Here is a 23,194-nt window from a genome sequence, read left to right on the forward strand (position 1 = left end):
GAGTCTTGCACACGCGTGATAGGCAAGAGTTCTATCACCGGGCTACACCCACAGTACTTTTTTGTTGTTGTTTTAATTTTGAGACATGGTCCCTGTAAGCTTCCTAGGTTAGTCTTAAACTTGCAATCCTCCTGCCTCAGCCTCCCTGAGTGCTGGGATTCCAGGAATACACCACCATGCCCAGCTCTACTGAAGAAATTCTTAAACTTCATTTCCACCCAAACTTTTTAAAAAATATCAGAAAATAGGACAGTGCCGAGTATGCACAGTGAAGCAGAGGTGTTAGTTACCCTTTGTAGTTATGATTATGAGATTCAGAAGTAAGTGTTTCCACTGGTACAAAATCGTCATCGAACCAGCCTTAAATGTATCCGTGTTCTATTCAATGATTTATTAACAGTAGATAATTGGTAATATTCCCTCTTCTAGTCCAACAGATAAGCTCAGAATTGAGGTTTTCTGTTGCTTGATGATGCAGCCAAGTTAGACCTTGAGCTGACAGTACAAAATTTTATTTTGATACCAACCCAGAAGCATTCTGCTTCTGAGCTACATCCCCACCCCTTTTCTAAATTATTTTATTTGAGCAGAGTCTCACTAAATTGCTGAGAATGATCTGAAACTTGGGATCTTCCTACCTCCGCCTCCCGAGTAGCAAAGATTACATACCTGACCTTTGATAGTAATTCTTAATAAGAAGAGTAAATCAGTTCAGGAAGATGAAAAATTCCTGAAGATGGATTATAATGATGGTGGCACAACCATGCAAATGTACTTAATGCCACTGAGTTATGTAATTAAAAATTGTAAATTTCTTATGTGTATTTTACAACAATAAGATAAGAAAAGAGACAGCATATAGGAAAAAACACACTAAATAAGAGAAAGACAAACAGAAAACTATGTTTGTTTCTGGCATGGATTGAATTTACCTCCAGTATCAAAATTTTAATAAATAAGGGGCTGGGGTTGTAGCTCAGTGGCAGAGCACCTGCCTAACATGTGAGTCACTGGCTGCAATCCTCAGCACTGCATAAAAATAAATAAGTAAAGATATTGTGTCCGTCTACAACTAAAAAAATTTTTTAAATCTAATAAGATCCTATCATGTACTACAAATTTTAAAAAAAAACTATTTTATTGATACAGCAACAGCTTGTATAGCCAAGTGTTTCTCTTGCAAAGAGAAAAAGGCAGAGCTATACTTAAAGACTTCATCTCCCATCCTGCCCCTGGTATTGGAGATCAAACCCAGGAGCACTGTACCCCTAAGCCACATCCCCAGCACTTTTATTTTTCATTTTGTACATTAAGAGGCAGTATCACTAGTTATCTATTATTAGGGTCTTGCTAAGTTGGCAAGGCTGGCCTGGAACTTTCGATCCTCTGCCTCAGCATCTCAAATCACTGGGATTTACAGATGTATGCCACTATTACCTCTATTACCTCTATTACCTGTCCAGTTTTATTTTAAGACTATCATATGTTGATGTTTCCACAAAATAAGCCGTTTAATTCTGCATTATAAAGTTGTGGTATTAACCTAGGTAAAGAATAATTACAGTAAATTCTGCATTTATATTGTATTGAATATTTTAATATCCTAACAAAGTAAATTTACAATTGTTTTGTAACTTTGGGACATACTAGTTTAGTCAGTTACAAATTGAATGTCAAATTCTAAATGATATCTTCTACCTAGTAATTTAGTTATAAAAATTTTTTAAGAACTGAAGGTTTATATTGAAAACCTCTTGAAGAGTATTTCATTGTTTTTCATTTTAAATAGGTTCCAATTTATTGTGCCTAAGGAGTGGAATAGCAAATACAGACCAGTATGCATCCACCTTGCTGGAACAGGAGATCATGTAAGACCTCACCATCACCCTTAAATCCCTAGATGCTTTGTTCGCATAGTCTCCTTAGCAGGTGGGGAGGGTACTGTGTTCTCAACGCATGTCCTCTTCTCTTTCCTAGCATTACTGGAGGAGGCGAACACTGATGGCCCGTCCAATGATTAAAGAAGCCCGGATGGCTTCTTTATTGTTAGAAAACCCATATTATATCCTTCTGACGCCTGAGAAGTGTTTACTCTATCTGTGAATTTAGTTATCAAAAGGAATGATTGGTAGTAACCAACTTTTCCAAACCAGTTAAATTCAGTGAGTTCAGAAAATATGTAAGCAAAAGTGAAAAGGAATAAAAGATTATTCCATGCATTTAAAAAACTAACATTAGGATATGCTTCTATTTTATAATAAAGATAAATTATACTTCTATTTCTTGATATATGTATGCCAGATTTTAATATGAATAAGTTAGCTGCTATTAAGGAAACACTCATGTTTTAAATGCATTTATAGTATCAGTTGAGGTTTAGAACAGTTCTTAACTTAATTTTCAAGACGACATCAGAAGAAGAAATGAAACTGATGCATAGATATAAAGAAATGTTCGACACTGCTGGTAATATGAGAAATATAAAGTTAAAGCAATAATTACCAATGATTTTAAAAAATGAAACAGTACTTGGGAGACTGGGTGAAATGGGCACTGCTTACTAGTGACTGTGCTTAGGAGTTCAGCTCTTGAGGAAAGCAGTTCTCCCATATTTTTTAAGAGCCTTAAAACATCTACATCTGGGCTGAGGGTGTGGCTCAGTGGTAGAGCACTTGTCTAGAACAAGTGAGACCCTGGTTCAGACCAGCACCACAAAAAGAAAAAAAATCTCATGTCCCTTGTTGGAGTGATTTTGATTCTTAGAATTTGTTTCTTAGAACTTTGATTCTAAGAATAAAATACTAGGGGAAAAAATGACAGAAAAAAGATATTTACATAGGTTTATTTATAATAGTCATTAGAAATAAATGTGCACAGTAGAGAGACTGTGCACAGTAGAGAGCAGCTGGTTCATAACACTAAGATTTTATACAATTGGTGTTGTTTTTATTGCTCTATCACTTACTACCTGTGTGACCTGGATCTATTAACATTTCAGTACCTCACTTTTCTCATTGATAAATGGGAATACACTCTTAGGTTATTCAGAGTATTAAATACTTAACACTGTCTAGAATAGTAATTGGCAAATAATAAGCATTCAGTAAGTTTTAGCTGTTATGTTTTAAATTTTACAATAATGTGTGAAAAATATTTATGATAGAAAAATAGGATATAAACTACAATTCTCAATCCTAAAGCTTGGGCTTAGCATGCACAAGGCCCTGGGTTCAATCCCTAGCACAAAAATCAAATCAAAACAGAACAAAACCATGTAGAATCACCTAGAAATGTGTGCCCCCCCCACCAAAAAAAAAGCACCTAAAACCGGAAAATCCAAAATAAAAAACTGAGTGTAATGGAAAATATTAGAAGGAAATCCACAAAAATACTAATGGACTTGGCTGCAGATAAAGTTGTTTTTCTTTTAAATGCTATTCTTTATTTTCTGGATTTCTACAAGAAACATAATTTCACAAGTAAAAAATTGTCACTAACTAAATTTAAGTTAAATATTGCACCCCAATGAGTACACTAAAAACATTAATTTATATGCTTTAAAGTGGGTAAATTATATGGTATAAGATTGTATCTCAGTAAAATTGTATAAATTAAAAACAGACAGAAAGGCCCAGTGTCACACACCTATAATCCCAGCTACTCAAGCAGCTGAGGCAGAAGAATTGCAAGTTCAAGGTCAGCATCAGCATCTTAGCAAGAACCTGTTTCAAATAAAAAGAACTGGGGCCGTGGCGCAGTGATTGAGCACGCCTGGGTTCAGTCCCCAGTACCACCACCAAAAAAAAAAAAAAACTGTATTGAAAAAGCTGAAGCCTACTGAGATAACTAGAGAGCAGTTATTTTGGTTTAATTAAATTGTGTTCACATTTAATTATTTTGTTAAGTTCATATGTTTTAAGGCAAAAGTATATTTAATTATTTTAAAACTTTCTCTTTGACCCACATTCTTAAATGGCTGCAGGAAACCCAAGGACCAAGTGTAAGTATAAACCACCTTCATCTTTACAGTACTAATACCCACATTTCAGCAATTTTAAAAATGTTGGTAGCCTTTAGTTAACGATTTCTTAGTTTAATGTATTATGGGGGGGCATGTTATAACTGTAGTAGGTTTATTTATTTTAATTCTTATTTAAAATTTTTGCATTTTAATGTCTGATAAGGAGGTACAATAAGACATTTTAATAGACAGAGTTAAGATATATTTTATTTGTGATTAGAACTACTCTTTTTGTCTGTTTGGCAGCAGGGATTGAACCCAAGGGTGCTTTACCTCCCCCAGTCCTTCTTATTTTTTATTTTGTGACTTAGGGTTTCCCTAAGTTGCTTAGGGCCTGGTTAAATTGCTGAGGTTGGCCTTGAACTTGTGATCATCCTGCCTCATCCTCTAGAGTCCCTGGGACTGCTGGCATGTGCCACCACACCTGGCAGAACTACTCTTTATTCAGAATACATCACATAGAAAACATGAAACTATGGGCTGGGACTGGAGCTCAGGGCAGAGCACTTGCACGTGTGTGAGGCACGGGCTTCGATCCTCAGCCCCACATACAAAGAAACAGAAGCATTCTGTCCATATACAACCGCAAAAAATTTCAAAAAATAAAAGAAGACAGTGTGAAGATAAACTAGTCACTTTCTGGTCTTTTAAAATGATGGACTTTGGGCTAGAGTTGCTCAGTGCTAAAGCATTTGCCTAGCATGTGTGAGGCACTGGGTTCGATTCTCAATACCACATATAAATAGATAAAGGTCCATGGACAACTAAAAAAAACCACTAAGTAAATAAGTTAAATAAAATGATGGACTTTGATGGCGCTGTTTTTTGCATTTCTGTAATTTCTATTGTGTGTGTTTGGTGCATTTAGTAAAAATTTGACCCTATACATGAGGAATACAGCAACTCTTTTTTAGAAAAGCATCTATCATTAGAAAAGGCCCTCTCGGGATTGGGACTGTGGCCGTGGTAGAACACTGGCCTAGCGTGTGCAATGCCTGGGTTCCATCCCGCATGTTAAAAAAGCGAAGAAACAGAAAGGAAAAAGTCCTCTCGTAGAGCTCATATTCCAGAATGGAAGATAGATAGGAGTAAGTTAGCCAGGCTTGGTGGCTGTTTGGGAGCCAGAGCAAGAGAATATGACACAAAAATAGGATATAAAACTACAATTCTCAGTACTAAAGCTTGAGCTTAGCACACACAAGGCCCTGGGTTCAATTCCTAACACAAAAATGAAATCAAAACAGAACAAAACCATGTAGCATCACCTAGAAATGTGGCCCACCCCCCCACCAAAATAAAAACACCTAAAACAGGAAGATCCAAAATAAAATACTTAGTAAGCCCTTGTATCAAAATAAGAACATAAAAAGTTTCGGGGATGTAACCCCTGGGTTCAATCCCCTGTATCACACACACCAAAAAACAAACAAAACACCTAAAGGAGTTTATTAAAGTGTAGTAAGAGGCAGCCAGGGTTTATTAGAAAGACTCTGACTTTGAGTCTTAATATTCACTTGCCATTTATTTATTGTATGACCTTGGCCTATTTATTTTTATAATGTATTATTTATTTTTCAATACTGGGGATTGAACTCAGGAATGCTTTTCCACCAAGATACATCTCAGCCCTTTTTATTTTGAAACGGTATCTCACTAGGTTGCTGAGACTGGCCTCAAAGTCACAATCCTACTGCCATAGCCTCCTGAATATCTGGGATTGCAGGTGTGTGCCACCATGCCCAGCTCACCTTGGCCTTTTTAAGTACCTGTTACCTCATTTATAAAATGGGAATACTAGCCAGGCTTTTCTCAAAATAAAAAAGGCCTGAGGGTATAGCCCAGAGGTAAACCTACGGAGGCTGAGACAGGAGGATGGCAAGTTCGAGGCCAGTCTGGGCAACTTAGTGGAACTCTGTCTCAAAATAAGAAAATTAAAACAACTGGAATATAGCTCAGTTTATTTATTTATTTTTGTTGTTGTTCTTGTTTTTTGTGGTGCTAGGGATCGAACCCAGGGCCTTGTACTTGCACAGGCAAGCACTCTACCACCTGAGCTATATCCCCAGCCCGGAATATAGCTCAGTGATAGAGTGCTCCTGGGTTCAATTCCCAGTCCTGCAAAATAAATAGGTAAGTGGACAGGTAGAGCAAGCTAGTTGAAATTCAGTAAAGATTGAGTTTAGGTGATTAATATATAGAACAATGTGAGCAGCACTCTCATTCCATCAGTTTATTCCATTGCTTTTCTTTGTTGTCTAGTTCTTTAAAAGAAAAACGTGAAAACTGGGTGCTAATGTAAATTGTATTAAATATAAGTGAATAAAAGAAATCATTTTCTACCTTGTTTTATGAGGCTAGAAGGTCCAGCCTAAAAAATGTATCTGACCTTTTTGTGATGGGAGGAGCTCTTGTTTTAGAATCTGCGGCTCTCTTGCACTGGCTAGAGAGGGAAGGTTACGGACCTCTTGGAATGACTGGAATATCCATGGGAGGACACGTAAGCCTCTTCCTTTCAACTTACAGTTCATTGTGATTTTGTTTTGAGAGCTAGGGAATCAGGTTATTTTTAAAATTCACTTTAGGTATAGAATTATTTTTAGTTTTGGTAAAAGAACAAATTTTAAACGTTCATTCCAATTCTGATGTGACAATTTAATTTTTTGTATGATTTATGTAGACAATTACTGTACTACTTCATGTAGCTCAGATATTTGATTTACTATTTCATCCAAATTGATTATAAAATTTAACTTTTCATTTGCCAAGTGTGAATGTTCCATTAGAAAATACTTCTCATTGATTCCTAACTCCCCCAACATATTTGACCTTTAACTGTCTTCCAGTGTGTCCTGGACTCCTCATTGGTTTCTAGCTGTACCTAGTCTTTTCTCTCATTAGTCTTGTTTGTAACAGATACCCTTTACACCATAACTAGCATGGTCTTTCCCTGTCTATCCCTTCTCTCGCCTGCCCAGAACCTGCCAGAAGCTTGCTTTGACACCGAGCTCTCACTGTCCCCATTGCTAACACGCTAGTGCCGCTCGATGCCCTCACCTAACCCCACAACAGTTTAGCCTGTGGTTCCAGCTCACACGTACTTCCTGTGAGAAACTGAGTCCCAGGCTCACCCACAAGCTGTGCTGCCTCTCTCATTAGTACTTCTTCCCTGAACTATGATGACTTGTCTAATTAACACTGCATTTTCTCTTTGAAGCACACTTGGTTCACTGAGGGCCAAGAATGTCTCAAGTACATAAAGTTTTCTGAAGGTCATTTGAATTAAAAAGTTAAGTTCAAAAACAACTCAAATTCAAAACAATTACCAATTCAGGCGTGATAGCACACACCTGTAATCCCAGCAACTCAGGAGGCTGACACAGGAGGATTACAAATTCATCAACGACTTAGAACTTGTCTCAAAATTTTTAAAAATGATAAAAATTATAACTACCAGATAGTGAAACTGAGGGTAGAAAAAGATTCACATCCCTACCTACTAGTGTTGCCACGTTAGCTTCCTTGAATCACTTCTCTGACTCCTTCATTCAGACCTCTTTATTAATTCCCTGTACAACAAAGGGACCACTAATCTGATCCTGATTAATCTTTCCAGCCCTGCCAATCTCATTCATCCTTTTGGCCACTAAGCTTATTGACCATCCAATAAACTGTTCCCTTACTAGACACTGTTTCTTTGCAATCTTGGCTTTGAACATACTGACTTTCTTGTGTAATCCAAACCCCATCTCATTGCCCTGAAACACTCCAGCCATTTCTTGAAGCCTTCTATGATTCCTCCCACCAAAAGGAACTTTCCCTTCTGTACAGACACACGTTACATCATGTCGTATTCCCCTGTATCTGCTCTGTAGTTCTCCAGATGCCTGGTGTGAGGCTGCCTGGGTGACTGCAGTACTGAACAAGTCAGTTGTGAGTGCACTCAGCCGGCCACCCAGCCTCTGTGCTCACTCGGTAGAAAGCAGGCCTCAGGGAAGCAGCAACACGTTCTTAAAATTACCTGTTATATTCATTGCTTTCTGAGGAGGAAATTATGGTTGAATTTACAATTTCGGGAGTACAAAGTCACTCGACATGCTCATGAGTGTTTACAGACCTTATGTTTATGTCTTATCTTACCAACTGCGTACCTCAGAAAGTGCGTCTTAGTATTAAATATTTTTCATTTTAATAAATAGGAACTTTAAACAGAAGCTCTCTAAACTGACTGCTAATATGTTACAGATGGCTTCCTTAGCAGTATCCAACTGGCCCAAGCCCATGCCATTGATTCCGTGTCTGTCTTGGTCCACAGCATCTGGGGTCTTCACAACGGTAATTTAATTGCACTTAATGTTTAGCTAGCTATATATGTAATTAAAGATAATTGGTGTAGGGGGACCCAGGAGCACCCCCAGGTTTGGTGATTTCACTAAAAGGAGTAACAAAAAGAAGAACATGTGCTTGTACTTGTGACTAAGACATAGTGGTAGTGGAAGGATACAACACAAAATTAACAGAAGGAAAAAGCATGAGGCACAGGCTGGTAACAGTGGAAACACAGTTGTGGTCAGCTCCTCCAGAGGAAGGTCGTGACAAAGCATGCAAAGTGCTGTCCTGCTGGAGCTGGAAGACTAGGGCTTCACACAGTCAGCAAGCCAACCTGCTGCCCAGCAAGAACCAAAACTTTGGAAGGGGAGCAGTGTTACACAGAAGCTGTGTTGCCTGTGTGAACAGCCTGGGCACAATGACCACTCTTACCATTTAGGGACAGTCAGATGTCAGGGTGATGGAGTGCTCACTCCCCAGGTTCCAGACTCCAGGCAAGGCCAGCCTTACATGCAGGCCTAAGGACAGGCAGTCTCAAGCCTGCTGTTTTAACTCTCTTTTATACAGTAATTAATAAAAATATTGGGCAAAATATGATGTTGCTTGATCTTAATTTTGTTTGTTATTTTAGGGTGTATTGAGTAAATCAATTAATTGGAGGGAGCTGGAAAAGCAGTATTATACACAGACAGTTTATGAAGAAGAAATTATTCATATGCTTGAATACTGTGGAGTAAGTATTTTAATTTCCACGTAACATCATAACATTGGGGGGAAAGTTGATTGTACATTTAATGATTCCTTTTTTTTTTTTTTTTTTTTTTTGGTATCAGGATTGAACCCAGGAGTGCCTTACCTTTGAATTACATTCCCAGTCCTTTTTATTTTTTGAGGCAAGGTGTTGCTAAGTTGCTGAAGGCCTTGCTAAATTACTAAGGCTGGCCTGGAACTTGTGTTCCTTCTACCTCAGCCTCCCAAGTTATTGAGATTAGTGATTCAGCTTTTAAAGAATATAGCAAATTTTTAAAAAAACATACATGCTATTTTAACTTTTGATTCTTTTTTGTATTTTTATTTATTTATTTTCATTTTAACCTCAGGGATTCAGGAGGCTGAAGCAAGAGGATCAAAAGCTTGAGGCCTGCCTGACCAATGTAGCAAGACCCTGTCTCAAAATAAAAGAACAAAATCTACCAAATTATTCTATGTTCGTGTACAACTACATCACAGTCAATCCCACTTATATATAATTATAATTCACTAATTAAAATAATAATAGAAGGAACAACAGCAGAGTAGAGTAGTCAGATCAAGGGAAAGGAAGGAAAAGGGAAGGTCCTGGAGAAGGAGATTGATCAAATTATGTGCACAAATATGCATAATGAACCTCATGTAATTATAATACATGGGGGTGTAGCTCAGTGGTATAGCACTTGACTAGCCTGCACAAGGCCCTGGGTTCAGTATTGCAAAAAATATTTCATTCTGAAATAAAATTTTGCAAAGCCTATGTTTGCCTTATTACATTTATTAAAAGGTAGCTGTGGAAGTGGCTCAGTGGTAGAGTATTTTCCTAGCATGTATGAGGCCCTGGGTTCAATCACAGGGTACAGTAATTGACCATCCAATGGAAATCCCTTTCATGTATCTTAAACACAGGTCTTCTTTCCCCCACTCTTAGTAATCATTATCCTGGTTTTAATAGTAATTATTTCCTTTTATTTTTAAATAATTTAAATAAAATTTTATTTTTAAATAATTTTAAATAATTTTATTGTCCAAATGTGCATCCCAAATGTGCATGTCTTTTAATTAATAAATTCCTTCCATCCTTATTATTAATTTCTTAAAGAACTTGGCTATTGGACTTGTAGATTCGTCATGTTCTAGATTTTTCTGATTTCATCTCATGTTTCATTTCAGCGTACTCTTTTTTTAAATTTATTTTTATTGTAAACAAATGGGATGCATCTTGTTTCTCTGTACATGAAGTAAAGGCTTGTGTAATCATACATTTACATAGGGTAATGCTGTTTGATTCATTCTGTTATTTTTTTCCTTCTCCCCACCCCTCCCACCCCTCTTTTCCCTCTATACAGTCCCTTCTTCCTCCATTCTTGCCCCCATCCCACCCCCCATTATGTGTCATCATTTGCTTATCAGCAAGATCATTCATCCTTTGGTTTTTTGAGATTGGCTTATCTCACTGCCATAATTTTATTATTCTTTATGGCTGAGTAATATCCCATTGTGTGTGTGTATATATATATATATATATATATATATATATATATATATATATATATATCACAGTTACTTTATCCCTTCATCAATTAAAGGGCATCTAGGTTGGTTCCACAATCTGGCTATTGTGAATTGAGCAACTGTGAACATTGATGTGGCTGCATTTCTGTAGTATCAGCATATTCTTTTTATATAACCTTCAAGTTTGGCAATTGGAGCTAAAGGCTTTATTAAACTTGGTTTTGATTTCATTCACAAAGCATATAATCTTTTAGTTGTCTTTTTTTTTTTTTTGTAATGTAAGCCTCCACAGATGCTTAATGACTCTATCTTTTAATTCCTCGAGGGTGGCAAAATGCTCATATTCTAATTATGTCATTTATTTTTCATGTATTGAATACTTCCACAAAGTAGAACGTCCCATATCTACTATTTGGTTACCTAGAGTTCAGTTCATATAGGAAAGACAGAATGAATGCTTGATTCTTTGCAGTTCAAATGAGAATGAATTGATTCCCTGTTATCCTTCAAGGGTAACCAATTCCTTTCATGATCTGAAAAATTTTTACATAGTTTCAAAGTTATTGAGAGCCTTGAGGTTTCCAAAAGCAAAAGAATATTTTTACTATCAGTGAGAACTTTTTATTTCTAATTATGTCACAATGAACCTCACACTTACGAAGCTGGTCTACCTTGTATATTCTCTAACAGTAGTTATTTGTTTAAGAACTTCATTACAGCCAGGCAGGGCGACATGTGCATGTGATCCTGGCAACTCAGGAGACTGAGAGCAGGAGGATCTGAAGTTCAAGACCACTCCAGCAACTTAGCAACACCCTGAGCAACTTAGTGAGACACTGTCTCAAAATAAAAAATAAAAAGGACTAGGGATGTAAGTACCCTTGAATTCAATCCCCAGTATCTTAAAAAAGAAAAAAAAAAAAAAACTACTTTATTACAAAATAGCTTCACCTACTAGTTAGTTGTTTGTGTCCCAGTATACCTGTTATCAGAAAGACGTCTACATTTGAAAGCTTCTGAGAAAACTTACATGTATCTTTAAAGGAAAATCATACAGTTCAGTCATCTGCAATGGATATGTATTCCTGCACACTACTTCTTGTCTCTGAGCCAGTTCACAGTAATAAACTGTTCTCTCATTTGTGTTTTCCCAGTGAAAAGAAGTTAAATTTGTCAGTGTACCATTTTGAGTAATTCTAGGACCCTTTGCAGTTCTAGGTCTTATAGTTGTGGATGTGATTTGTTGTTGTTAATAGGATGTCAGGTATTTTTGTTTGCTTGCTTTGAACCAGTTTTTAATTCCTTAGTTCTGAAATAGATTATATTCATATAATAAGTCATATAGTTCAAGCATCAAAAATGATCAAAAATGATAAGCTGGGTGTGGTGGTACTCACCTGTAATCCCAGTGACTTTGGAAGTTGAAGCAAGAGGATTAGAGTTTGAGGCCAACCTCAGCTATGTATCAAGACCCTTTCTCAAGGGTCTCTAGTTCAGGGGTGGTGTGCCCCTGAGTTCATTTCCCAGTCTCATTAAATAAATGAATGAATGAATGAATGAACAAAAAGATGTCTACTCCTCCTTCTTGCATTGACCTGAGTCTTATTCCACTGAACAAATAATCCACTACATTCCCTTCAGTCATTTAGGGAATTGTTGGTTCATATACAAACCATACAAGTATGCACTTTTTTCCTCCTCTTCTCCACTCGCTTGTTTGATTTAATTTGTGTGTGCTGGGATTGAAGCCAGAAGTGCTCTACCACAGAACTACATTCTCACCCCTTTATTTTTGAGACAGGGTCTCACCGAGTTACCCAGGCTGCCCTTGAACTTGTGATCCTCCCTGCCTCAGCCTTTCAGGCTGCTGGGATTACAGGCATGTGTCACCATGCCTGGCTAATAAAACCCTATCTTACATTAAACGTTTTCTTTTCTTTCCTATATTCAGACAGATTCCTTCAAAATGGGACAAGAGTTCGTGAAACGCTTCCCTGGCAGTGCAGACAAGCTGACTAACCTTAATCTGGTTTCCAGAACTGTAAATTTAGATATGGCAGACCAAGTTGTGTCCCAGAAACCTGCGGAGAGCCACAGTTCTAGTAAAACCTCTCCTAGTGCTTCATCAGAAGAACTGTTGTTGCAAGATGCCTCTAAGATAGAGTGCTTGGCTCGAACACTTAGAACCAACAGAAGTAGTTACCCAGGTCACAGCCCTCAGTCACACCGCCTACCCAGCAAAGAACAAAGAAGAAACCATCTTCAAAAAGAATCTTTGATATTTATGAAAGGGGTCATGGACGAATGTACTCATGTAGCAAATTTCTCAGGTACTAATTTCTATATAAAATCAAGACTATTTCCTGATGTGTAAATATTTGTGAAATATATTTAAGGATGCTTTACAATTTTATATTTTCAAAGATATATTTTTTTGTTGACTTCAGAATGTGTTCTCAATGATAAATTAGTCTTTTAAATGTATCATTTTATTCATGAAAATCTAAGGGATTCTTCTTTATTGAAAAAAATACATTGGAGGGCTGGGCACATACTCAGTTGGTAGTGCTGGCCTAGCATGCAGAAGGACCTGGTTTAATTCCCCACCACCACCAAAAAAAAGGGACCACTTAGGAAGATGAGGCAGGAAGACTGCAAGTTCAAGGCCAGCCTTAGCAACTTTGTGAAACCTGACCTCTAAATAAAATTTTGAAGGGCTGAGGAGGTAGCTCAGTGGTAAAGCACACCTGAGTTTATTCCCCGGTAACAGCAACAACAAAAAAGCTAATGATCAACTAAAACAAAAAATACACTGGAGCCCGGCACCTTAATGCCTGCCTGTCATCCCAGCTACTCCAGAGGCTGAGGCAGGAGGATTGAAAGTTTGAGACTGGACTTAGCACTTTAAAGATCTGTCTCATAATGTTTTTAAAAGCCTAGGATGTAGCACAGTGGTAGAACCCTTGCCTTGCATGTGTGAAAGCCTGGGTTCTACCCCCAGTACTGCAAAAAATAAAATAAAAAATACATTGGAGGGGCCAAGGTGTTGCTCAGTGCTAGAGCATGTGCTTAGCATGCATGAGACCCTGGGTTCAATCCCCAGCACCAAAAAATAATAATAAAACACACTGGATTTTGTATCCTTAGAATATTTTGTGTTAGAGCTGAATTATTATAGTAATGGTGACATATTATAGTTGATATTTAAGTAAAAATGATACCTGATGTTTCACTTATTGTATTGTGTGGTGTGTTTATTTTCTGATATGATTTAGGGTATTTATGTAAAGATCTTAACACTTTTTAACATGTGAAACCCTATTCCTAGTTCCAGTTGACCCGAGCCTCATTATAGTGGTACAAGCCAAGGAAGATGCCTACATCCCACGCACAGGAGTTCGGAGTCTGCAAGAAATTTGGCCTGGTTGTGAAATCCGATACCTAGAAGGCGGTCATATTAGTGCTTATCTTTTTAAACAAGGACTCTTCAGGTAAGAAGATTTGTTATTTGCTGTGTTTGTTTGGTTTGGGGGTATTTTTCCTCAATAAATACAAAAGTAGTTTTTTTGGTGTATTTTAGTCCTCTTATTTCCTTTTTGTCTTCCACAAACCTCACATCGAGGTGTTTTTCCCTCTCTCCCGTGGTGCCCTTTTACTTTCTTTTTCTTCCAGAGAACTGGGCTAGAAAGCCTGGGTGGCTATCAGAGGAGGCCTTACTGGGGCTTTGCCCTCTTCAACCATCATGGCCACACCAGGTACCATGGCTCAGCTTCTCTGATGGCTGAGGCAGGAGGTTCACAAGTTCCAGGCCAGCCTCAGCAACTTAGTGAGGCCCTGTCTCAAATTTTTAAAAAAGGGGTGGGTGGTGGGGGCTAAAACACTAGAGGTAGAACACTCCTGGGTTCAATCCCCAGTCCAAAAAAAAAAATAAATAAGCCTGTATGTCAGTGGGAGAGTGTTTCAGGGTATGGGAAGAAACGCTGGTTTTATAAGACTTGTTTTGGTGCCTCAATTTTCATCCCACCCTAGCATTTTCTCAGAATGGCCTGAGTATCTGTGAAATAACCTAGCATTGACTTTTGGCTTGGTTTGTCTTTTGTTTGTGTTTGGTACCGGGAATTGAACCCAGGAGCACGTTACTGCTGAGTTCATCTTACCACCACTTTACTACCAGTTCATTTTATCTTTTTTTAAATTTTATTTATTTTATTTTTTTGGTGCTGGGGATTGAACCCAGGGCCTTGTGCATGAGAGGCAAGCACTCTACCAACTGAGCTATATCCCCAGCATATTTTTAATTTTGAGACAGGGTCTCACTAAGCTGCTTAGGGCCAGTTGCTGAGGCTGGCCTGGAACTTATGATCCTCCTACCTCAACTTCAGGAAAAGATGCTCCTGGAGACATCAGCAGTTGGACATCTGAGATTTTTCACGTTGTGAGAGTTACTTGGATCCAAACCCTGCCCTACCCAGATCCCTGCCTCTTCTGCAGCTGTTTGGAAAGGAGATCAGCTTGGAAACCACAGATAATTTTGGAAATACTTGTAGTAAAAGTGTCCTCTGTCCCCACTCCCTTTTTGCTAATAACTTAGTTTTTCTTCCATATTTAATTTTAGACAAGCCATCTATGATGCATTTGACCGCTTCCTCCGTAAATATGCCAGCTGATTGGATCACAGTGTTATGCAATTAATGAGCAGTTCTTACAAAAGGAATTTTCATCCTGTGACAATGTGAAGAACAAGTAGACAGCACTAGAGTGTGGAATTCAGTGTTACAGATCAGTCACTTACAAATTTTAAATACATTTCAGCAATTTTAAAACAATGTTTGAATTAAATAATCTCAAAGTATGGTGTTACTGTTTGTAGGAATCCCATATACTCAATATCTAGTCTGTTATTACTATTTATGAAAACTTTACATTTTCAATTATGACTAATTTATTAATTTAAAATAAATGTATTCATGGGAACTTTTTTTGTTGTTTTTGTTGTTGTTATTGTTTTTGTTTTGTTTTTGTTTTGTGTTTTCTAGTGCTGGGGATTGAACTCAGGGCATCACACATGCTACGCAAGTACTTTACCACTGACCCACATCCCCAGCCCCAACCTATTGGTTTTTAATGAAATTGCTAAAACAAACTAAGACTGTCATGTATCAGTCTGTACTGTATGCCCTTATTTAACTTCTGCTATTAACTTGATTTGAGAAATATATGCATTCTTTTTTGGATGTGTAATGAACTTCTAGTTGGTTTTCAACTCTAATTAATTTCCTGCCATAGAAATACTTGTGATATGTAAAATCAGTGTTACTTTTGAATTCTTAAAAATCCTGACTGCTTTGTAGACAAGTGCTTTTAATAATTAAAGTGATTGCCAAAATATAAATAAGATGAATTTAACTGGACTAGACTTTAAAATTTTACTAAAAAGTAGGTTAGAAAAATGTGCCACATTTTCACTTCACCGGATATGGTGGTATACACCTGTATGTAATACCAGCTGCTTAAGAGAGTTTCAGGCCAGCCTGAGCATCTTAGTGAGACTCTGTCTCAAAACAAGGACTGGGGATGTAGTTTAGTGGTAGAGTCTCTGTTTAATCCCCAGTACTAAAAAGAAAGTTTCAGTTCATGAAAAATGGAAGTGATTAACCTGCTGCATTAACTGATGGTGTCTCTAACATTTTCTTGTATTCCTAATTTTCAATTTGCTGAACATCTGACTTTAGCCCAAAAATATTTCAGTTTTGAATTTTGAATTTCCAAATTCAATAGCCACAATAAAATTGTAAACATTATTTTACAGAAAAACTTTATATACCAGTTACTAATTTTTTTAAAAGGAGAATTATGACTAGATTTGGTGCTTTTTTGTGTTTAACTTCTCTAACAGAGAACTAAAATGCTAAAGAAAGTAAAAAGTATTTTTGGGTATCATGTGAAGTAAGTGTATTTGAGTTTTGTTTGTTTGAAATCTTTGTTGTCATGAATTATTTAAAAATATGTATTCAGTCTACTAAGTATATGTGAATTAAAATGTGCCTTTGCAGCCTTTTTAAAGATTTTGTCACTGTAATACTTCCATCAACTTAATTTTTCACAACTATTTAAAAATTATTAATGTGAATCCGTTGATGGCAGACCAAGTAGTGACTTCTATGAGACAAACTAACACAGAACAGCTGTTAGCTAAGGCAATTTTATATGTCAGACTAGAATCTTCAGTTTTAACTGAATGTACAAAACCTCCTGAAGTTCTTCCACAAAATACCTTTGAAGATAAAATTTAAACTTACTGTTAACTGAATTGCAATGATTTTCTCTACCATGTATACAGTGAGGTGATATGATTGAATACTTTCTAAACAATGGCTTTAGTAAAATCACTATTTTTCATATAAATGTTTCTTATTAAGCAATAACATACACATGTATGTGATTTCTCTATAGGTAAAAAAAATGAAATTTTGACATAGTTTTAATTAACTCTTAGGCATAGCTAACTTTTCCCAAATAAATTGTGGAAGCAGGTTATTTTTAAAATATAACCAGATGTTTTACGAACATTTTCACATAATTGCCTAAGTTGATTAATTCAAAGAGCAAAATACCTTTTCTCAGAGTTTTTAATATATTCCACTGAAGTAGTGGCATAAGTTCTTTCTCTCTCTCTCTCTTTCACACACACGCAGACACACACACACACACACACACACACATACACACACATGTATATATTATATATATTCTTTGAGAAGTGCTATCTCCTATTTTTTTCCATTTGAGAATTAGGTACATGAAATGCCAGATATTCACGTAGACCAGAGTAGTGAACTGGTAGTTTACACAGGCCAATTTTACCATAGTTGTTTTATTTGGTGTACATAATGTTTCAAAAGTGTCTGAATTTGGAGTCTTCCAATTGGGCATGCATTCCCAGATTTGCACTGTACTCCCTCCTGTATCAGACTGTTCGTCTAGTTTGTATTTCCTAAAGACGTTTAGGTTTGAGACTCCTGATTTAGGCCCAAGATGAGAAAAAGTTTCTGGGGCTGGGAGTATAACTCAGGGGTAGAGCCCTTGCCGACCATGTGTGAGGAGCTAGGTTGGATTTCCAGGACTATAAAAAAAATTTTCTGAATTTCATGATTTTGCCAATGTTGTAATCACTATTAGATCATCTTAGCATATGCATTTTAGATGATTTCTTAAGAATGTATCTTTTTAATGTGGTGCTTTCTCACAGATTATTAAATTGTTAACACTGTAACTAAAATTTTAAAAAATCATAACCAGATATTTTATATTTTATAATAAAATCTTATTTAAAAAGTTATTTGCTTTTTTTGAGAGGTATTATTTCAAGTACAGAAAACAATGTTACATTTGAATAATGTGCCCAAACTTGAACTGAGTATACACACTCCTCCTTACTCTACCTACATAGGCAGAAATAGCAAGGCAAGGTCTAGCAGAACAGGATCAGTAACTCTAGGAAATTTTCCCCACGGTGTGTACTCTGAGAGAAAAACAAGCATTTTGACATCATAGTTATCTGAATGTTTTTTAACTCAATCTTGAATCTAATTACATTTATGCTCTTCAATATATGGTGAACAATTAAAACGAAAAGGTGTCGATTAACCAAAGGATTCAGTTAGGATGGAAATGAGGTCCTGGGTAGAGATGCTATAGAATCTGGGTGTAGACATGTAAGGAAAGGTTGTGGCAGGGAAGAGAAGCAATGTTTTGTGTGAACTTTACATCATTATTACAAACGCCTGAGGAACATCAACTTAAGAATAGGAAATGTTTATACTGGCTCACAGTTTCATAGGTTTCAGTCCATGGTCACTGGGCCTCTGTCAAGGCAAAACCCAAAAGGATTTTCTTAAGGATTAAAAGAACTAATATGCAGTGTCCAGAGAAGAAAATGTAAACAACCACAAGTGTAATTTGTGCAGAAACCTGACTGACAGGTAAGATCATCTACTTTCATGTGGTGCCTGGATAATTTCACAAAGAAAGAAGCTGCTATTCAGAGTGTGCTGAACAGATTAGCAGCAGCATCTGAGAGATTGTCAGAAACTCAGAATCTTTGAGCTAGATCACCAGATTATTCAAATACACACGAAATTCCAAAAAGTACCTCTCTCCAGAGTCAGTGGTTCTTAAGCTACATGAGAGCCACCTCAAGCCTGTAACACACATACACACAACTTCTGTACCAGAGGGTCCAGAATCTGTCCCGAGAGCTTCTGATTGAGTAAATCAGGCCTGGAATCAGGAAGTTTCCTAGGATACAGATGTGGGCTGTCCTAGACACAGTGAAAGAACTACAGTTCCAAATGGAGCTCAAGCCTGGCTACAATTAGAATCACCTGGGGAGTTAAAAAAAAAAAAAAAAAAAAACCTAAAAGGTAGGGATGCTCTGGCCTCACCCCAAATACTGAGTTGGTTTGGTTTGTTTTTTTGTTGTTTTCTTTTTTACAGTATTGGAGATTGAACTTAGGGTGAGCTATATCCCTGGCCCTTTTATTTTGGAACAGGGTCTCACTAAGTGGCCCAGCCTAGCTTTAAGCTTCTGAGCCTCCTGTCTCAGTGTCCGGAGTAACTGGGATTAAAGCATGCACCACTGCACCCAGCTGCTATGTTAATTTTTGTTTATTGATTTTCTATCCTTTCTATCTTTGTTGAATATACTTATTAGATCTAAAACTGTCCTGGTGGAACCTTCAGGGTCTTCTAAATATAGAATTGATTCATCTGCAAATGGGGATATTTTTACTTCTTTTCCAAATGGTATCCCTTTTATTTCCCTTGTCTAATTACTCTGGCTAAGACGTCAAGGAATACACTAAATAGGAGTAGTGAAATTGGACACCTTTTCTTGGTCTTGATTTTAAAGGAAAAGTCTTTCAGTTTTTCTCCATTTAATAAGATGATGATTTTGGGTTTGTCACATAGACCCTTTATTATGTTGAGGTCTAATTCTTCTACCTCTAGTTTCTTCTTTTTTTTTTTTTTTTTTTACTTTTACAGACTGCATTTTGATTCATTATACACAAATGAGGAACATCATTTCCTTTCTATGGTTGTGCATGATGTGGATTCATACCATTCATGTAATCATACATGTACATAGGGTAAGGATGTCTGTCTCATTCCACCATCTTTCATACCCCACTGCCTCTCTCATTCCCTCTATGTAATCTAAAGTTTGCAGAAGACATGTTTGGGTAACCCTAAGATGGCGGCAGGTGTTGAGCCAAGAGGTGGCGCATAGTTAGTGTTAACACGGTGTGATCTACTTTTGCCTGATTAGTTAATGTCTCCTCTGCACTAGTGGTCAACAGATATTCCTCATTCTTTCTTGATTGGTACCAAGGGGCGTGCCTCAATTGTGCTAATCCTAAACTGATGGCTGCCTTAGGTATACAAGACACACACCTATAGGAAGCACCTTGTATAAGCAGCACTTCTGATAGATCGCAGAAGGCAGATGGCAGATCACAGATCACAGATAGCAGTGCGGGATGCACCATAGACACGCCTTTAGCATGCACTGATAGCACACACCTTTAGTTTGCAGGATGCAGGACTCTAAGAAGATTAGATCTCTGAAAGTGTAGCCTCTCCGATAAGTAAAGCCTTTCTCCTCTCAAAGACTCTTTCTCTCTTATGCAAAGCCTTTCTCTCTCTCTCCTCTTAAAGCCTCTCTTCCTCTATAAGCTAGGGAACAAACAAACAAGCAAGAAAGCAGCCCACTAAAGAGAAAGATAGTAGAAGTAGTTCGTTTCCAGTCCACCTCCGATAAATACCCGTGCAATTGTTGCTGCAGGCGGTAACAAATATTCGCGGGACTTGCCGCGGGCGGCGACAAAAGTTCATGGTTTTTATGGTTGAAAGGCATTGAATTTTCTTAGTTTCTTCTGCATCTATTGAAATAATCACATGATTTTTTGGTCCTTGATTCTATACATGTATTTGTATTCATTGATTTGTATATGTTGAACCATCCTTGGCCCCTGGAATCACAACTTGATCACTGTGTATATTGTTAATGTCTGGTTGAATTCTGTTTCAGTCAGCTATTTCACGGCTGTGACTAAATGATCTCACCAGCACAATTATAGAGGAGGAAAAGTTTATTTGAGGGCTCATGGTTTCAGGGGTCTCAGCCCACAGAAGGCCAACTTCATTCCTTGGGGCTTGAAGTAAAGCTGAACATCATGGTGAAGTGTGTGCTTCTGCTCACATGAGATCAGGAAGCAGAGAGAGAGACTCCATTTGCCAGATACAAATATATATATATATATATATATATATATACTCCAAAGCCGCGACAACCAATCTTTCAGTTGGACGTATTCATCATTTGGGAAGCGGTTGTAGGTTTTCATTAGATTCATCCCCTGATATTTTCCTTGTAACTTTTTTTGCAACAATATGAAGTGATGGTAGCAGCACAGAGTTTGCTGCAACTGCTGTCTCTGACGTAGTGTGACAGCAGCCATAGACATACATAGATGGGTAAGCAAGGCTCTACTTATTCCAATAACATTTTGTTTAAGGAAATGAAATTTGAATTTCACGTGTCATAAAATAATCTTCCTGTTTGTTTGTTTGTTTGTTTTGGGGTACTGGGGATTGAACTCAGGGGCACTCAACCACTGAGCCACATCCCCAGCCCTATTGTGTATTGTATTTAGCGCCTTGCTTTTGCTGAGGCTGGCTTTGAGCTCTTGATCCTCCTGCCTCAGCCTCCAGAGCTGCTGGGATTACAGCTGCGTGCCACCGCGCCCGGCTGTTCATTTATTTCTACCATTACACAATGTAAAAGCCAGCCAGGTGCAATGGCACACATCCATCATTCCAGTGACTTGGGAGGCTGAGGCAGGGGTTGGCAAGTTTGAGGCCAGTCTGGGTAACTCAGTGAGAGTCTGTCTCAAAATAAAAAGGATGGGGATGCAGCTCAGTGGTAGAATGCCTGTAGGTTCAATTGGCCATAGTTGGCCTATTCCTGGTCGAGATCCAGATAATCCATGGAAACTTGAAATGTTTTCCAAGTAATATATGCTCACTCATGCTTATGATTGCCCTGAAATGAGCAGCTACACAGTAGTAAATATGGTTGTTCATATTTACAGGACACACAGTAAGAAAAACATTTTGAGTTGGAGGTGTAGTAATTTGCATTCCAGAGTTAAGATTTAATTGCAACAACAATTTTTCACTGCTACGTTAGATTCTTTTTTTTTTTTTTTTAGGCATGAACCCAGGGCCTTGCATGGGCCCAGCCAGCACACTCCCCTGAGCAGCACCTCCAGCAAACTTCTTGACTCTTTTTGCTTTAGCTGCCCCAAAGCTCAAAGTTAAACTGGAACTCACTGCTAAAACTGCTCAGTCCTCCACTTTTATTCCTTGATTCCTGTGTTTTTCTCTAGGCCTTGAAATTTTTTTAATGGATTAATTTGCATTTTAAGTTGCCTTGAGAATTTCTAAAGCATAGAATCGTATTTGAAAAGCTTTGCACACCTCTGCAAATGATGCCGTTGGCAAAGCAAGAGATGGGAATGTTGTGTGGAGTCTGGTTAGTGAGCTTCCTGAAGATGATTTTTATATTTAATTTGTAATTCCCTCTTCTCAGAATGTCAGAGCTAGAAATATAATCCCATCTTTTAATCCAATTCCAGACTCACCAAACTGAGATTTCTGGGGATAAAATCCATGAATTAACTGGAATTGGGGTCCTAGATTAGAATCCACTGATCCACATGTCCTCTTAGCATGTATCAAAGACATGATATCTTATAGGCGGGACGGCGAAGGCCCAGGGAGTGGAGTGACCGCCAGGCTGTCACAGCAGGCGTGGCAGGCATGGGTCAAGTGCACACACCCACTCATCCAGGAAATCAGCTGACTCTGTTAGGCAGGAAGGGGAGGCACACGTGCACATGAGCAGTTTCCATCACACTGTATAGCAGGAAAATCACATGGAGAATTTGAGTGGTACTGGGGTGTTGAACCTCTTTACTTTTTTAAAATTGTGAGAGTGGGTGTTACCTGCTGAGGCTGGCTGAGAACTTGCAATTGTCCCGGTCAGCCTCCCAAGTCACTGGGATTACAGGCGTCTGCCACTGTGCCTTGCAAGACATTCTTCTTTTCTTTTTTTCAGTTCTTTTTTTTTATTTTTACAGACTGCATTTTGATTCACTGTACACAAATGGGGTACAACTTTTCATTTCTGTGGTTGTACACAATGTAGATTCACACCATTCGTGAAATCATACAGGTACATAGGGTAATACTCTCTGTTTTATTCTACTATCTTTCTGTCCCCCACCCCTCCCAACCCCATTCTCCTCTACACCATCCAAAGTTCCTTCATTCTTCTCTTCCCCCCACCACACCCCTTATTATATACTGTCATCTACTCATCAGAGAAAACATTTGGCCTTTGTTTTTTTGGGCTTGGCCTATTTCACTTAGCATGATATTTTCCAACTTCATCCATTTACCTGCAAATTCCATAATCTTATTCTTCTTTATGGCCAAGTAATATTCCATTGTGTACAT

General features: G+C 37.8%; 1 protein-coding gene across 4 annotated transcripts in view; it reads left to right on the top strand.

The window, feature by feature from the left end:
* Abhd18 (abhydrolase domain containing 18) overlaps positions 1–15,590 on the top strand; it is a 33,742-nt gene extending 18,152 nt beyond the window's left edge. For 3 of the 4 annotated variants that reach the window (XM_047566700.1, XM_047566703.1, XM_047566702.1), the window contains 9 exons: positions 1,790–1,868; positions 1,978–2,062; positions 3,973–4,000; positions 6,380–6,518; positions 8,264–8,353; positions 8,979–9,080; positions 12,564–12,942; positions 13,941–14,103; positions 15,228–15,590. In XM_047566700.1, coding sequence (XP_047422656.1) covers positions 1,790–1,868; positions 1,978–2,062; positions 3,973–4,000; positions 6,380–6,518; positions 8,264–8,353; positions 8,979–9,080; positions 12,564–12,942; positions 13,941–14,103; positions 15,228–15,279 — 1,117 coding nt within the window. In that variant the 3' untranslated portion in view covers positions 15,280–15,590. The other variant, XM_047566701.1, reaches the window with a different exon arrangement.
* Positions 15,591–23,194: the final 7,604 nt, after the last annotated feature.

Source organism: Sciurus carolinensis, chromosome 10 (genome assembly GCF_902686445.1).
Source record: "Sciurus carolinensis chromosome 10, mSciCar1.2, whole genome shotgun sequence".
In the NCBI taxonomy this organism is placed as follows: Eukaryota; Metazoa; Chordata; class Mammalia; order Rodentia; family Sciuridae; genus Sciurus; species Sciurus carolinensis.